The sequence below is a fragment of the Dermacentor variabilis genome, unplaced genomic scaffold, assembly GCF_050947875.1.
Source record: "Dermacentor variabilis isolate Ectoservices unplaced genomic scaffold, ASM5094787v1 scaffold_17, whole genome shotgun sequence".
NCBI lineage: Eukaryota > Metazoa > Arthropoda > Arachnida > Ixodida > Ixodidae > Dermacentor > Dermacentor variabilis.
Window position 1 is genome coordinate 9884933 of NW_027460335.1, and position 18241 is coordinate 9903173.

Below are 18241 nucleotides of genomic sequence, written 5' to 3' on the forward strand. Positions count from 1 at the left end.
AAGAAACTTTAAGACTTTATTTGTAGAAGTTGCTGCCCCGGAGACTCGTACAAACGTTGGTGAAGCCACTATTTGCCTATACCTAAACCCTGAAGGTGGGCCATGGCCACCCATTTATTTTGATTTATATGCACGTGAATGAACCCGAGGTGATTCCACATTATGAAATATTTTTTTCGGCTGATAACAGCAATAACGCTGTTACAATGTTGTTGTCCCGGTTTCGCAGCCACCATTCAGTACTCTGGTGTACACATAAAAGGAAAGCTTGGGTTTTCTTTCGATATTCGGCCATTTTCCAGAGCTCAGGAAAGCGCATGTGCTCTGCTTCAAATGGCGTTTTTGAGTAGCTAGGCAAGGTCATATACTGACTAAGTTACTTAAATATAGCTTTATTAATTTGGCATACATGCATGATCATACGAATCTGTTAGTGTCTTCTTTCATTTTATCCACGTAATCTTCTTGTAAGCATCATGTATGTCCTACAAAGCTCTTACGCTACAACCTAAACATTGTGGGGATTAACGTTGGAGGTACTGAAATCCTTCCCTTCTAAGTGGGCTGCAAAACTTCAGTTTCCTCCCATACTTTGGCAACGCTTATTGTTTCTTGATGAACTTCCTCTTGTTTGACTTCCAACCTGAATAGGGCATCAGTATCTTTTATTTAAGCACCGGGACGTTGATTGACTTCGAAATCACACTGCTGAAGTTCGTTTATCCAGCTTATCCAACACTCATAGCCGATTAGACGGAGTTGTTGATTTTTTGCTCGGCTGCAGTCTCGCTGGTAGATAATTGCCCCTGCTCATAATGGGAAGCATAAATGCTAATTTCGAAAGGAAGTGTAAAGGCGGGAAGGCAGAGGATAATATCAGTGGAGATCACGTGTACTAGATGTCTGAAAAGCCACCTCACAATCCTCCGTCTAGCAGAAGTGCACGTCCCTTTTCCTCATCTTTGTCTAACACCATGTTTTTCAAGCATATTCTTTTATAATGGCTCTTAAGTGGCCGGTCAAACGTAGAAACACTCGTAGTGAATGGATGTCATACGATTTCACTAGCTTTGCGATACGTGTGACTGATTATTACTTTGTTTTTTGTTTTTTTGTTGTTCCCTCCATGGGAGCTACACTGTAAGAGTCCACATAGTGGACATGTCTGTTTCGTCTGCTGCTGAAGTGCTGATTGTCGGGAACGCCTGGTTGCGGCAGACATGCAGCCCAGCCCACATCACGAGCGTCACCGTGAACACGGCACATGCCGAAGCGGCAGAGGAAGCGGCCATAGGACTGGCCCTCACACAAACCACAGCTACTTACGTGATCTGCGACTCGAAAACGGCAATTCGCAATTTTGCAAATGGGCTCATCTCGCAAGAGGCGTATCAGATACTCCAGCGACATCCCATACACCAGGGAGAGGCCGACGTTGATAACCGAAGGCATTTGCTATGGATCCCGGCACACACTGGAATGAACACCCCCAACGAAGCGGCTCACGGCGTTGCTCGAGGCCTGACTCACCGAGCAGCATCAGAGGAAGAGCCCCCGCGGGGTACTGCAAACGCCTGGGCATGGGAGGATCGTATGACCAGTTTTCACGACATCACGGCACACTACCAATTACAAAGACGCATATACCCATTCCCTCACGCTAGGTTAGACAGGACGCAAGCAGTACACTTCAGACAATTACAAACAGACTCTTACAGAAACCCCAGACTCATGCACGCCATGTATCCAGACATGTACACTACAAACAGATGCACATCGTGTGGCGAGGTTGCCACACTAAATCACATGTTATGGGAGTGTCGGGACCTAACTAACAAGTCGGGCAGTGCCAACCCCTCCGTCTCTTCCACCGCCAGCCTCCAGTCACGCTGGATGATCGCACTGCTCAGCTCTGACCTGACAACACAACTCTGGGCCGTCCAGCGAGCCGAGGAAGCCGCTTCGAGACAAGGTCTCGGAACCGCGTCCGCGGCGGGTGCCCAGACCCACTAAAAAGACGCCGGACTCAAATCTTGTTCATTTGAAATAAATGTTTACGCTCTCTAGTTGGACTCTTACAGAATACCTCCCCAGTACTCTACACGGCAAATTCACTCTGTTCTTGAATAATTCGCTCTTTTTAAAGGTGATTTTCAGAGCCGCTTCTCAGAGAGCTGTGGCCACATGTTCCAGATATTCCCCTATAAATGGTCATTATTGAAGTATACAATAATGTCGTCCATGTAAAAAAAAATATTAAAAAGGCCAATGTAAAGGATAGTTCATGATGCTTTGGAACCAGCTTGGCGAATTGTTCCAGCCAAGCTGCAGGCCATGTTGTTCATAAGTACAAAAAGGGCTAATGCAAGCAGTGTGCTTTTTGGCTCTTCTTGAAGTGGCATTCGCGAAAGTCCTTTGCAAAAGATTGATCCTATAAAAACAGGCACAGCCATCATTTTCATCCATAATACTACATTGGGCATTGTAAAATTTATCAAGATTCTTTGGACGTTTAATTATGCTATGGTCCACAGATATCTGCAGGCTACGAACTTCTTTACGAGCTATTGTTAGCGGTTATTCAAACGCGAACACGCACACGGACGGATCATTGATTTCGGCATCCAGCATCTATTCGAGTTATTCATTGAGCCATGCCTTCTTTTCCCGCGATAGACTGTATGACTTCTTTCGTACCACACTTGTGTCCTTTAACTTGAATGGGATTTGAAACTTGGCTTTGACTGGGGAGTATCCTCCCAAGCAGACCAATCCTGGATAGGCTTGGGGAATGTCGTCCTTGTTCTTGATACTCGCAGTTGTTTCGAGCTCGGTTCTGCATTCGTTTTATACATGCCAGGGTACACGGACACAGTGTCATCTTAGTGAATACGCAGTATCATTACTTTATTGCCCGGATGGGAGAGGAGAAAATCGTATTCCAGGTTGTGAATAGCCAAAGCTAGCACTTCTGCAGCCTGTACATAATATTTCCGCTTAACAGCTACCAATTAACAATGTTCATTTTCCTTGCTGTCATAGCCCCGTACTAGTATTTGGTTGCCGAGGGACGTAGGTTCCTGTTTTGCTTTGCTTTTCTCAAAGATCCACACCGAAGCACCACAGTTCAGAGGAGCTCGCATAGGTTGACCGTTCACTTCTAGATGAATACACATTAGACTCGACGACCTCAGGAAGACAGTCTCCATAGTCGATATAAGCGCACTTTCGATATCTATTGTTTCTGTTTGCTCGCCCTTGACAAGTGCTTCACCACATGTGGCGTTAATGGGTCCTTAAACGTTCGAACCAAGTATGGAAGTTTTCTCCTGCATCTCCTAGAAAAAGCACTGGTAAGTTGTGCGAAAGGTGCAAATTCATATCTCGTGAGTATTTTGACGGCGTTTGTTGGTTCTCACCATTCAGTAGTGCGAAAAAGCTAGCATGAGCTCTAACATTGCTTAAAGCGTTTCGGGAGCTGTAAATTGGACCAGCCACCACAGTTTCTTTGGTATACGCCGTAGGTAATTAACGTTCCCATGGATTTTACCGGAAGCTGCGAGTTAGCAATGCAAAGGAGGCGTCGGTTTTAAAGTAAATACACTGTCGGAGTATTAGACTTGAACTGCTAGTGAAAAGCCTGGTCACATTGCTGTACCTATTTTTTTGAAAGGTTGTTATAAAGCTTACTTTCCTTTTAGACCAATATTCGTATTTGCAATGCAGCAGCCGATACACGTGTAATTTTCTTGCTAGTCGAGGAAGAAATGATCATATGTTAAGTATACGGTCTCTGTCAGACTTTCATTCATTATATTCTGCAGCCTGCTCATAGACGCCAATTCAACTTTCTCGACTGTCAGAACAGCCATCGAATATCAGCGGTCGCATCAGTGGTCTCACAAAGGTTCACTACTGACATTAACGTTTAACTTAGCTTGTTTTGCTGCAACAATTGCTGTTGCTGTATCTCAAATGACTGCAGAATGTCTCACCGCCCGTCATATGCAGATGTCGTAGTGCTAAGGCATGTCTAAAGACGCATCAGCACTAGCTCACCAAATAAGGGTGTTGGTAGATTTACTTAAGCTCATTATTTGTCGAGGGGTTCCTTGGGCGACATGGAGGATTTAGCCAAGAAAGTGCCTACAAGTTCAGCTGTGGTCTTGTGCTCGGGAAAGTCGAGGGCATATTCGTCTTCGACCTGTCATTTCTTGAAAACCAAGTGCCACGGGCCTTCAGCAATAAATTGCACATCACGGTCTATATTGTCGGCTGGGCCAAAATATGTAGTGACAGTGGACCTGACAAAACAGGACAAATATCGCGGACTTCACCATTACACACTTTTTATTGTCACCTTTTCCGTTCCCTCTTCTGTTTACATCTTCGTCAGGTCGCTACAAACTGTAGCCGTCTTTCTGCATGCTTTCACGAATGCCACCTGTCAGCATCAGTGAGAGATATTTCACTCTAAAGTTCGGACCAATCGGTCAGTCAACGTCTTCGTTAAAAGTCATTATGCTCTTTCCATCTAGAATTGGTTCTGTCCTATGTGCTTTTTAGTAGTCGTTTCACAAACGACCGGGCTGCTCTTACAACCGTGGAGGGGCCGTTATTTGCGATGGCTTGAATGTCAGGAAAATTACTGTAATAAAAACACCTCAAGCGCCAGACATTTTTTAAACCCAGTGCTTAGCGCAGGCAAGCGTGAAGACATTGAGTAAGAATTACCTATTCTCGTCAGTTACTATTACAATATATGCAGGGAGCAAATCTTGCTTGAGAGGCGTTATAGTATTTTTCAACTTCGCTGACTTGACACAGAACCTATTCTTTGGCTGAGTGCTTGACTTCCTCAAAAATAATTTCTGACAAGATATATATTTCAGGTGGAATTATTAATGATAACAGCTTTGAAAACTTGTAAAACGGTATGTTTCTATCTTTGTCTTCGCGCACTCAAATGGCTGCATAGTAGGCCCATTAGACTAGATAGAGGCATTGTGCAGCGCAGAAATGACGCAGATGGACAAGGATGCATTGTGGCGCAATGTGAAAATATGGCTACCAGTACTCCTGCGTCTGTTCGTCTTATTTGACCTTTAAACTACAAGTTGGATGCGTGAGGAAGCGTTTGAGAACATAAATTTGGTCGGCTTTTGCGTGCTTCGCTTAACTGTCATTTGTGCCTAAGTGGCTGCAATTTTAAATCACCTTTTATTAGGTCAAGAGGCATGCATTTGCTATTAGAAACCCATACCCACAACACAAAATGACTTAGAGTGGTAACGTGTAGAAATAAATAGTATTCAAAATGAACGTAGAAAAAAATTCACCGACAGTAACGATACTTCCTAACGCAAGCTTTCATTGCAGCTCTATACGTGTTTTCATTTCGCGATACATTGGAGACAAAGAATTTGAGAGAGACATGTAGGAGAGTGCACGATCGTCAAAAACATGATCTACGGGTGAAGCACATCGGCTTTTATTCATGAGTCCTCGAAGGTCCCTGTGTAATCACTGTTGCCGCGTGGCTTTCAGAAAGTACCAGGCAATTCGCGTCGTGCATGCAATAAGATTAAAATTCCATCGCAAACTGTGACAATAGTTTGCGATTGTTTTGCAAACCAAACAAACGCTAGTGAGAGCTGGCGCGAGCAGACGATAGTAAGAAACGAGTGGTCTGGCTTAAACAATTTGCGAGTACACATCGAGCAGTTGGGCGGGTCCACATGACACCAGTTTTTCGTGCGCACGTGACTGAAAAGGCTGCTCTCATTGGTCCCCGCCGTTTGCGGCTCGCATCTCTCATATCCTGGTCCGCGTTCGCTCTTTCATCTTGCGCTGTGCTCGTTGACTCGCTTGTTCGGCCGACACCGCAAACGCTCGCGGCAGAAACGGGCGCCAAAGGGCTGCTCTCTAAAACACCAATAAATCAGCCCTTCGATGCGGGCTCGGCTCAATTTCAGCGGCGCTCTTTCCAACATCATTGTTGTCTTGCACAAAGCTCCGCTTTGCTGATGTTATGTTTTCAAAATCTCCTAATGGCGTTGTTCACTCTTTACTCCTGTTTCCTTTTCCTGTTTCCTCTTGCTGGTCTCGTTATCTTCCCTCGGTTTGTGCGTGCTTTAAGAAAAGAGGCTCTTTTTTCTCACGCGATCACAGCTTCTCCTCTATTCTGCATAGTTCTTCCGCATTCTTCTATTCTGCATGTCCCCCGCAGAGTCCAATGAGATCCCACTTGACCCACTGATGCCAAACTATCAAAAATGTTTTTTCTTCTATCCCCTTTAATATGAGTGCCCCAAGGTGTGCATAAGGCATGCCACACATCACTTTTCACGCACTTTTTCGCACCTGTCGCCCGAAGCTGTAGTTGACAGCGCAGAAGTTGGCGAACTTGGCTTCATTGCGTGATATAAATCTTATGCATCCAGATGTTCTTGTTGCTTTCTTTGAAATTGAAATGTGGACAATATTAAGGAAAACTGAAAATGGAAGTGAACGAAAATACAACTTGTCGTCTCTGGGAGACGAGTCCACGACCACCGCATTACTCGTCCCTTGCACAACCAATCGTGCTACCACGATGGCCATCAATCCATTCAGTATACTGGGCATTAATGTGTACTTGATGCACCCCTGCGAGTGTTAGCCAGGGTCACTCAGTGCCTTGGAGGGCACATGTGGAATATCCTTGTTTTAATGACGGCGTCACGTAGAACCTGAACTTAGGAGAACAGGCCTGTTGGTAATGAACCCTCGTGTGGTACCTAACTGCACCAAGAATCTGCTTTTCCTCATTAGTTTCTGCATTTCGATTTCAGCGCCTTCTAATTACTCATGCTTTCCCTGGCTGCATTGCATGCTGGCGTTATGTGGTCATGAGTAATAAAACTTGAGCCTTCTTTATCACTTCTCGTTCGTTCATAGCGAGAGTCTCGAATCTGGCAGCCTTGTTTTACCTTCTACCAAATGCATACCTTCATACTGACGTTGCTTGTACACTGCATGCAAATAAGTGGGTCCAGCGCAAACAAAAGAGCTAAGTAGAGGCTCTTGCGCGCTCTAGTTCAACGTTCTTGGTTTCACTAAGTTGTTTTCGACACCGTATTAATTACTGTTCTCTAGACCCCGCATGTTGTGCGGCATATCTGTTTGCTGAATGACTTGTTAATTCACATGGATTTGCAAGAAAACTTGACAATACGCAGAATGCTATATATTTGCCCAATATCGTTATTTTTCTAGGTGACGTCTAGGATATTATGTGACAGTTTTGAGTTCACTCTAGTTCGACTTTTACGTGGACATATATATATATAAATCTCCATCGGAGTGCAGTTGCTGACAATGTGGCATGCAGCGAAACGGGTCAAAAATATAAGCCAGTGGCACTTGATACACTGATGCAATCTCGTTGTCCCTATTCAGTTGAAATTGCATTTAGTGCAACTCATTTACAATAAGTCATCAGCAAATGAATGCTCCCAGTGTCTACTGCCCTTCGTGCCAAGGTTAACCTAGGGCTACACTGCGCTCCGTAGCGACGTTCAAACTATAATTTCACTTTTAGAGGGCGACAAAATTCACCGAAGTTGCACGCGTGGTTTCGCCTAACGTTTCCAAGTAACAAAAAAAAATATACTGTACCACTGCTTCACCAGGAAGTGGCCCACCTACATTGACCGAGTTAGGTGTTTTCATGTGTTGATAAGGTTGGAGACGCATAACTGGAAACGCCGCACTATCACTAGCTACTGACCACGGTCATTCACTGATTTCTAAACAAAGCAGCGTTTGACTGAATGCGATTTGCTCCGGCGAGGATTCATAAGGGTACCCAGATCAGTACTTCCCACAATGTTCAAGAAGACCCTATCAGCAGCCAGAAATTGCGCAGCTACGTCCTTATTGTTCGTTAAAACCTGCTCACTATTTTCCTATTTTATTTTTTACTAAGTTGCTTAAGGTAGAGGGTAAAGTTCGCCAGTAACTAAGAGGTGGTGATAAAAATCAACGAAATAGAGCAATTGTCGACGCAAGCAACATTTTAAAGTTAACTAATCTTTCGGCAACTTGCGTCATATATTTGCATATCCAGTAACATTCATTATAACTATACTACACGCCGTTGGAATAACGCCTTGTATTGCGCTATTAGCATCGCTGAAGCTAGAATGTGGAATGGTGCAATACCCTCTGTGGTAATTTTGCTTTAATGGTAATGGCAGAAATGCGCAAGATTACGTTTTGAGTACGGCAGCAATCCACAAAGCCCAATAAATTAAACTTGGCGGCCTATTCATAAATTATGGCATCTTTCGCTTCCATAATAAACGAGCTACTAATGCAGAAACACCTGGTTATTGATTTTAAACCTCAAGTAATTACAGTGAGCTGTGGGGAAAACACGGCGAAGGCGGAGGTAGATATTAATTTCAAGGACTTCAAAAAGACGTCCACTTGTCCAAACGTCGGCTCCTGCTTGCACCTTCTTCTCCTTTAGCTCATCGTACTACAATGAACTGCATCTTTAATTTCATTATGTTTTCCGTCTCCGCTTTACATGCATTTGACGCTCATTGTGTAGAGCAGCACACTGCTGCCGGTTGAAGTCATAGCGTTGAATAAAATTATACACGAGAATGGTTTGTGCTTATAATATTTCGACTTCCTGAGTTGATCGACGAAAAAATCTCTCCAAAGCAGTATTGAGGCACCTGGTATTCTGAGTTTTTATGGCGAGTCGATTCGCCAAATTTTATTCATACGTTCCCGACGGTTTACCTTTGAGGTAATGAAAAAAAATATAGGCAGCATATATAAGTGATTGCTTTGGCAGTGAACTCATGCACTGCAGCAGCCGCACCTACTAACAAGGGACACCCCCATCCCGGTTCTGCATTGGTTGGTAATAAATTTATTAAACTGTACGACCGGTTTTTGGGGACCCAGGCTCAGGTCCCCCACGACGGGACGTCGAGATCTAATCTCAGCGCCGCTTCGAGGGCCTGCGGAACGGCCAAGAGTTGGGCGCCGAGGGCGGAGCTGCGCAGTGTGGCGGCGCACTTCAGCGACGAGGCCCCGGAGATTGACTCGTTTTTGCATTGGGCGTTACATTCGCGCAGTATGTGTTTGCGTGTACCTGCGTCCTGTTTACATATCTTATATGTGTCTTCTTTATGTACTTCTGGAAATATGCGTTTGAGGGGAAATTGGTTCGGGAAGGTGTTCGTGGTTGGCCTAGGGCCACTGCTTGTGTCCTGTTTAGCTCTTGGTGTTGTGGTGAGAATATTCTTCTGGCTTATTCGCATATCTTTGTGATGTCTTTGTATCTGGTCAGTCTGTCTCGTTTGGCTCGGGGGTCTTCCCGAGAGGTTGGCCGGGCGAAGTCTGTCAGCTCTCGCACTCTGCGGTGGGCTACCTCGTTGAGGTACGGGGTTGCCTGGTCGACCGCGTTTACGTACGCGGGGAACCATTCCTTTAGACTAGGGTGGTATTTGAGGATGCGTCTTGTGCTAAGCATGTTGTTGGAATTGGGCGAAATGCGTCCTTTGCCAATGTTTCTCGCCACCGACTGGGAGTCGCTCAGGACGGTGTTGAAGTCCGGATTCGAGCGCACCAGGACGATTGCTACGTCTTCGGCTTCTGCATTATGCTATATTTCTTCAAAAAATTTCACTTGTCCTAAGAGAGAATTGGTGAAAAAGCCAGCGCTTTCGGGTTCATAAATGCACAACTTTAAGAAAATTTGAAAATTTTGTTATTTTAGCTATTTGAACTACAATTATGAATGCTTTGATGTATTAAACAAAGTGTAGTTTAGATAAGTAGTTTTGTAGTTTACCTTATTTGTGATGGGAACAACTCCCTTTCTGCATGGTATACATATGCTTGTTGTGCAATTACAAATACACACACAAAATTTAGCATTCTCAGAGTACCTATAACAAAGTCAACTATGTTTTCTTTTATTTTCAATGTCTAAATTATGTAACTGTATGTTGGTAACTCTTAAAGGCCAAGGCCCATGGTAAAACCATTTTACAGCGAAGTTGTTTATGCGGACCCTGTGCCCTCGTCGTCGGACTTCGCTAAAACAATCATAATCAGCAGTGGTTCGAGTGCCATCGTGTTCTTCATAGCTCGCTCGTTCGCGCTCCTCGATGCGACCGCTCGAACACGCTCGTGCCACTGCCCCCGCTTTCGTCGTCGTCGTATTTTTCCACAGCTGGCTCCGTTGCCGCTCATTATTCCAGCGTAGAATTTTACTTCGGTTGTCGTAATGGTAATCGTTCGGCCGTGTTTAAGGGGATATGAACCATCGCTCAAAGGCGTATGAGCCATTCATTGTCTTACGTGACGGAAAGATTTCATTTTGAAGAGAGAGAAAGAAACGTTTATTATACGAAACAGTGTCCCAAGCGAGGCCGGGTATCACCGTAAGTTGGGAAGGCTGCTTTGTCGAGGAACCCTCTGGCTTCGACTGCCCTCTTGGCCCTGGAGACGAGTTGTCGTTGGTCTTCCAGGTCCCCGAGAGTTAGCTTGGCCTCCCACGTTTCGAATAGGTGGCTTGCTTCTATTGTTCGTTTTGCGTGCGTTTCTGGTTGCATTTCGCTGCCTTCCTGCCACGGGCATTCCAGGAGCAAGTGTGCCGGAGTGTCGGGTACGTTGCAGACTAGGCAAAAGCTGCCATGGAGCGTCGGGTAGAGGGGATACATTAACGTTCCGTGCGTGTACGTATTACTTTGCAGGCGTCTAAGGATCAGGCTTCCTTCTCTGTCGAGTTTAGGGTGCGGCGGAGCGTACACTCGACGCTCGAGCCTGTAATGTTGCAATATGGCCGCAGAGTTGGTGGGTACGGCTTCCGCCTCTTCTGTCGCGGGTCCGAGAGCGCGTGGGAAAAGGGGAACCCGGCTGACGTGCCCGCGGGTGGTGGCGTGGGCCGATTCATTCCCCTCTAGTCCCTCGTGTCCGGGTACCCACGTTACGCAGGTGTACGGGAGCGCAGTGCTTCGGGTTTTTTAGTATCTTGAGTGCATCGGCCGAGATGCGGCGCCTCAAGAAGTTTCTGCAGGCGGTCTGAGAGTCGGTGATTATAACCGCTGCGTCTCTGCAAGTGGTCGTGGCAAGAGCGATTGCTGCTTCTTCAGCCGTTTCCGGGTTGCTTATCTTGATGGTTTCCGATGCTAGCTCGGAGTCTTGGGAGTCTACGACGCTGAGAGCGTACGCGTTTCGATGAGGATACTTCGCCGCGGCGGTGTAGCGGGCATTCGGGTCATTCTTGAAACTTTGTTTGATGACGTTGGCTCTAGCTTGTCTTCTACTCTTGTGATATATGGAATTAATGTTGCGCGGGACACGTGCGATGGAAACGCAATCTCGAATGTCCGGTGGTATTCACTCTTCCTTGTCCGTGTCTGCGACATACGTCTCACTGTAGTTTAGGTGTCGGAGTACTGATCTTCCTGTGGGCGTGACCTTGAGTCGTTCCAGCAGGCTGTTCTTGTGCGCTTCGGCGAGCTCTTGCCACCTGTTGTGGACGCCCATCTTAAGGAGACGTGATGTAGAGGCCATGGCGGGGTGTCCCAGGCTGAGTTTGACTGCCTTCCTTATCATGATGTTGAGCTTTTCTATTTCAGCGTTCTTTAAAGCCAGGTACGGCGTGCCGTATGTGATGTGACTGGTGAGCAGTGCCTGTAGTATTTTTAGAGTGTTTTGCTCCTTGAGCCCGCTTCTATGGCTTGAGATCCTCTTGACGAGGTGCGTGAGTTGCAAAAGGGTGCGTTCTAGTCTCGGTAGGCTGGCAGCTCCCAATCCGTCTTTGTGGATATGGAGTCCAAGTATTCGCATGGTGTCGACCTTCGGGATTGTTGTCCCGTTGAGTGTGATGCTGGGGTCGGGCTTTTCATAGTTGGGTGGTCGGCCTCTAATTCTTGCTTTCAGGACCAGGTGCTCCGACTTCTCTGGGACGCAGCGGAGACCGCAGTTTCGGAGATAGCTTTCGATGGGGTCGACGGCTTCTTGTAAGCTTCTTTCTTGCCTTCCAACGTTCGTAGCTCTGGTGCAGAGCGTGACGTCATCAGCATACATCGCGTGACGCAGATCTGGTATGGCCTCGAGGAGTGGAGGTAGCTTGATCATAGCTACGTTAAAGAGTAGCGGTGAAATGACCGACCCTTGCGGGGTGCCTCTGTTTGAAAGTAGGATGCTTTCACTGCGGATGTTGCGGATTCCGACTGTTGCCATGCGGTCCATCAGAAAGTTTCTGAGGTATGCGTTAGTCCTAGTGCCGCAGCCGGTGCCTTCGAGATTGTTGACGATCGCGTCGTGGCTAGCGTTATCAAAGACTCCCTTGACGTCTATTGCCACTATGCAGTATTTGCTTCGTTTGTTTAGATGATGTAGAAGTCCTTATTTTAGTTGTAAGAGTACATCCTGCATTGGAATGTGCTGCTTGAAGCCGAACATGGTGTCTGGTAGGTGACCGTTGTCTTCCAGGCGCAGGGTGATGCGGTCGTGCACCATATGTTCGCAAAGCTTTACCGCGCACGAGGTGAGGGAGATCGGGCGTAGGTTCTCCAAGCTGAGAGGTTTGTTGGGCTTGGGGATCATGGTGACGTCCGAGTGTTTCCACACAGCAGGCAGTTCTCCTTTTTCCCAGCACTCCTTTATCCCAAGAGAGCCTCGGTGGCCTGCTGCGGTTGGTTGCGTAGGTGTTAATGATTCGGTATTTACCAGGCCTAGTATTTCTAGTCAGCTTGGATAGTGCACGTGGATTTCGGCCTGCGTGAAGGGTCGGTCGAGTTCTGGATTTGGTTTTCGAGAGTATTCTTTTCTGCGAGTTGACGCGGTAGAGGGTGCGTCTCCGCATAGTTTCTTTTGTAGTTCTCGCAGGAAGTGTTCTTCTCATCCGGCGTGGTTGTGGATAAGACTGTGAAGATGTTGCTTCTGTTTCGTTTTGGTGGGTTCATTGGCCAGGAGTGCGCGTAGGAGGTGACAGGTCCTCTCCGTGCTCATAGTCCCCTGTAGCTTGTCACGGAAAGTGTGCCAGTTCTGCCTGACGAGGTGGTCCGCATATTCTTGAGCCTGCTTGATAAGGAGAGCGAAACGTATTTTTAGCTTTCTGTTAAGCTTTTATCGCTTCCATCTCTTCTGGAGGCCACTTCTTGCCTCCCAGAGATGGAGGAGGTGCGCGTCGACAGCGGGTGTGTCGGCATCGAGTTGTGTGATCTTGGAGTGACGTTCTGCTGTGTCTAATACATTGTTGAGCCACTCGTCAATGTAAGTTATGCTTGTTCTGGAGTCTATCTTGTCGTTAAAGGATTTCCATTCGATTAGCCGTGCAATTCGGGTCTTGGTCTGTTTACGGGTGTGTGCTACATCTAATTGGAGGATATGGTGATCGCTACCTAAGGTTTTCTGGAGTCGGCTCCACTCTACCCAGGGGACGTCCGCAGTAAACGCTAGATCGGGGTTTGTGTCCCTGCAGACGCAGTTTCCAATTCTTGTGGTCTGGAGAGAATCATTCCAGAGGGTGAGTCTGTTGCTGGGTGGCATGGTCCACTCTAGCCCTATTATTTGTGGTGGTATGATAGCCCCATGTCGTTTGCGAGGCGTTGTAGTCCCCCACTATGACGAGTTGGTGTCCATTCGTGGATTTCCTGATTTTTCGTATAAAGTGATCGAAGTCCGGTAGCTGGTCGCGAGGCGGGCTGTACACGCTGGCCACGAATAGGCTTTTCTGCGTCTTACGTTCCGGTAAAACCTTGATTAAGGTGTCTTCGGTATGGGTGTTCTCCATGTCATGTTTTTGGGCTGCGACAGTTTTCTTCACCAGTACGGCAGTTCGTCGGGTTGGCGCATATGTGGCGCAGTGCGGGCAAACTGTCACTGACGTCGTTTTCGCCGTCACGGCCGAACATGTGTTTAACCTCATTAAGAAACCCCAAAGATGTCAATCGTCAAAGCAATCGAACCAATCGGCAAAACAAGTGCAGCGCCCGCATCTCCAGTGGTGGGCCTTGCTACCAATATAGGGAGATTTGTATCAGTGATTCCGCACATTCCATTCCAGTTACAACTATGGGAAGGTCTCGAGCAGCGCGTAATCCTCAGGAAGAAACTGCCTACGGTGAGCGTTAGCGAGAGTTGGCTCGTGAACGGGCTCGTCGTCGTAGGGCGTTCCTCACGCGCAAAGAAGAAAAAGAACGCTGGGAGGACTTCATCAAAAAAAGCACTTCTAAAGCATTCTCACTATGCGAAGCACGCAACCGCGAAAATGAGGTGAAGGAATGTTGGAACAAAATATTCAAAATGTAGACTGCTTGCGAAGTTTGACTTGAAAGGTGCAACACTCGATGTAACGAACACACGTTCGCTGTTCGACCATCTTCGCGGAGTGGAAGGGGCGGCAATTTTTATTTAGAGGCATTCCTACTTTTATGTATTTGATTTGACTTGATTAAGTCAATCGTGAGGCCTCACCCTAATTTTCATGTTTTCTGCCTCGTAATGATAATGCTGTTTTGTCGCCCGTGTAATGAGGTTCCCGGTGGGAAAAACGGAGATATTTTCTGGTTCTGTCAACACCCACTTGCTCCTAATCCCGGCACCGTGGCATGCTGAATGAGATTATATGTTAGAGTCCCTTTTCACCCTTGTTGAAGTCCTGGTATTGTGTAAATATATGTTTAAGCCACCGGTGATCACGTTTTTTGTGTGCTGCAGGCTTCTTTCTTTTCAGGCTCGATGAGTGTTTGAAGTTCCCAGCTGGGGATTACGCACCTCTGCTTCCTTTAAAACTGATCTCACGACTAAACTGACGCAGTTCAGTCTACGAAATTTCAACTGTTCGTGTCCATGTATAGGGGCAGTGCTGCTATACAGGCCACTTGGCAGCTGTGAAACCTGTGGTCCACTGTCTAAAACATTCAACGATGATTGCGGAACTCCCTAATGCGATATTTAAGCGAGGCTCTATCCGTCTTTTCATTTCGTGGTATATTGGCTAGCGCTGACAATATTTCTCGTACAGTACGTTGTAAATGGAGCGAAGTGTATCTCGACTGCCTCGCTAATCGGGAGATCAGGAGAGACAGCACGTGGAGGCGTGTGAGTGCGACTCACAGCAGTCGCCGCAGATGGACGTCTGCTCACGCCGCGCTGTTTCCATATGTGGTATTGGTGGTGTCATTGGTGAATAGACAACGCGCGCTACTCTGGCGTTATCTCGTATCGTCAGCGCAGAGCCCGTCTTGCGCCGTGCTACGCTTTTCTTCTCACGCTTTCGCCATACCTTCTTCCGTTTTTCGCCTCATCGTTCCTCTGCAGCCTCCTACTCCACTTTCCTCCTCCTGTTCTCTTCGCCATTGCCGTCTTTGATCCGCCGCTGCGCTCCACGCTCGCACTTTAATCTTACGTTGTGCTGGATGGCTAGGATACGAGAAAAGCGACGCTCGCCGCAGTAGCGGGCGCCTAAGATCTGCACTATAAAATATGTGTCGTTGCCGTTGTTCATGGTCACACCGCTGATGCTCTCGACGTAGTTTTTCACCAAGTGCCTAACTTATGGAGCATCCTCCTTTGTGTGTATATGTCATGTTTGTGGTTCTTTGTCGTCAGTCTCATGCACGCCTAGTTGCTGATGGTGACGCTACCTTTGCGAGTATGACGAGGAAAAATTGCCCGTTAACCACCACCATCTTGTCGAGAACCTAAATGAGGTGCACATTATGCGGAAATAGCGACGAAATTGAAGTTCGGTTCTGAGTCGATACCCCTCTCCTCTGCAGTACTTCGGGCAGCATGATCAGTTTATTGATTTTTCGTTCCTAATAATTTTATTTTTTTCCCTTCGGCAAAGCCATCATAAAAATTCACAAAAGCGTCCTTCATTTTCTAAGTTATCATAAACCAAGGAGCGTCCCAGATATGTGATTGAACTACAATATTTGAGCAAAATGGTATGAAATTTTGATAAAACGTCATTCCTGTTAGGATTCTAGCGCGTATTGTTCCAATATGGATGGATGTTTACGAGGTTTGGTGTGTTCAAGGCTTTTGAGGTAAAAAACAACTTTGGTGGATTTGTTTCACTTCAGCGTCAAGTACCTTTCCTCGATTATTTAGAAAGAATATGTCTGAAAATGTCCGCAAATATAAGAGGAAATATTGTAAGACTCGTGTCAGTGATCGTGTTCAGGACTTGTGTCCTAATCCTGCAGTGTTGTTATTTTATTTATGCAGTGTTAAATTATTCGTGCTATCGTTGCTTTAATGTTCATCGTCGAAAACACGAAAATGATCTTGTCGAGTCGGAAACCGCATTCCTTATTGCGGTCGACATGAGAGCGCAGATGTCGCTGAAGCAGTAGCATCAGAAGCTGGGTATTGTAAATTTATCGGGCGACGACACACTTTTGCCCTGCGATGTCAGTTTTTATGGGAAAATAAATTTTAGTATGTAGAACAGATATATATATATATATATATATATATATATATATATATATATATATATGTTCTACATACTAAAATTTATTTTAGTATATATATATATATATATATATATATATATATATATATATATATATATATATATACATATATATATATATATATATATACATATATATATATAAGTGTGTTTTATTCAGGGACGTTTTTCTAGAAGCAGAGAATACACCTGATTTCTCTGATGCCTGTTACAGACTAACACTTTCGACTGTGTATATCGCTACAGAAAGTAGCAGCAATAAAATGAGGATGCCTGTAGCTGCATTGGTTATCTTGATGGCAAGCTGTGTTCCGTCGTTTTGTTTCGGTAAGTAATTTTTTTACTTGAAACATATATATATATCACGTGGGCAAAAGGAAAAAGAAAACGCGGTCAGATACGCTTGCTAAAAGCGCACCTAATGAGGAGAGGTCATGATCAATTCGCCTATGTTTTTTGCAACCGTACTACCCCTGCGCTTTACTTTGGTATCGTGGTGTCGAGGAAAGAAGCTGTTAATTGATCCTTCAAGCATCGTGAGCGATGATGCGCCCTTTTTCGTGTCGCGATAACGTAGTCGAAGCTGAATTTAGCAGCGCACGCGGAGTTCAGAAAGTCGTAGCTCGGCCGTTCGTTTGTCCATCCCAGCAGGAGCGATCGAGCTTGAGAGAGAGCACTGTGCCAGAGTAACAATGGTGCACATTAGGATTTATAAAGCTTAGATGTGTGGAATTTATTGCAGGGATTTCATGCTTGCTAGGCTATGGAGCCCCGCGTTCGAGATGCAGAGTTCAGAAATGATGAGATGAGACTCGGGCAGCAAGACAGAGGGTTATCCACCCCTTCTGGCGACAGCGGAACGCACCATTCTCCATAAGACGCGCAAGCGCAGGAACATGTCACAATCATCTGTGAGTGCGGTGGGGTCGAGCACTACAGGGCAGTTTATACGCTAGTGCCCAAACACCCTCTGCAAAATAAACGTGCCCATTGCGAATGGAGAGTGAACACGATTGCGAAATTACACCGCAAAACACACACTTGCTCTAACAGAAGCTAGGCATGTGAGCTTTCTAAGGGGTTGATAAATGTAACGTGTATTTTGTTACGTCTTTTTTGTAGCCTATGCTCATGAACCCTTTGGTGCACGCACAAGACGTTTCACGTACCCCACTACGGCTGCGTTCCTAATACAGCCTACATGGTTGTTTTTTTACAAGGTAACTCAGTGTTGCCTAAGGTCACTTTGACAATGTGTTCTTGACAACCGTCTGAGACCCGAGTCTCCTGAAAAAAAAATAGTCAGAAGCAGCTGACTTGTAACCACTGTTTCTCTATAGAAGTTATAGATAATTTGGGACTCTATGACTGCCCGACTGACATTGTGCGTACTCGGCGTTTTCTGTGCCATATACTGGACGTGCCGTTTGGTACTGTTACAGCTTGCTAATCTATTTGGCGAACATTTTAAAGTGACGCTTTTTTTGCGGCTTCAACCTGCTGTTGGGATCCTGTTTGCTACTGCCTTGCGACTTATAGACATATAAGAGCTAGTTCCAATGGGTACGTGTCACTGGGCATATGTCCAGGTACCAGCTGCTGTTGCGCAAGATTGTCGTGCCAGATACGATGCAGGCCAGGAAGCTGGATATAGTGCAAAACGAGGCAACGCGGGGTGGCGAATGATCGATCTACCCAAGCGCATACGTGAGCACCAACACAAGAACACTTTCG

The 18241-nt window shown here is 46.1% G+C and overlaps 1 protein-coding gene across 1 annotated transcript in view; it reads left to right on the forward strand.

Moving 5' to 3' along the window:
- Window positions 1-4705: 4705 nt before the first annotated feature.
- LOC142568187 (uncharacterized) overlaps window positions 4706-18241 on the forward strand; it is a 150142-nt gene continuing 136606 nt past the window's right edge. The window contains exons 1-2 of the mRNA XM_075678241.1: window positions 4706-4934; window positions 16722-16834. Of these exons, the coding sequence (XP_075534356.1) occupies window positions 16771-16834 (64 nt within the window). The 5' untranslated portion in view covers window positions 4706-4934; window positions 16722-16770. The remainder of the gene's footprint in view (window positions 4935-16721; window positions 16835-18241) is intronic.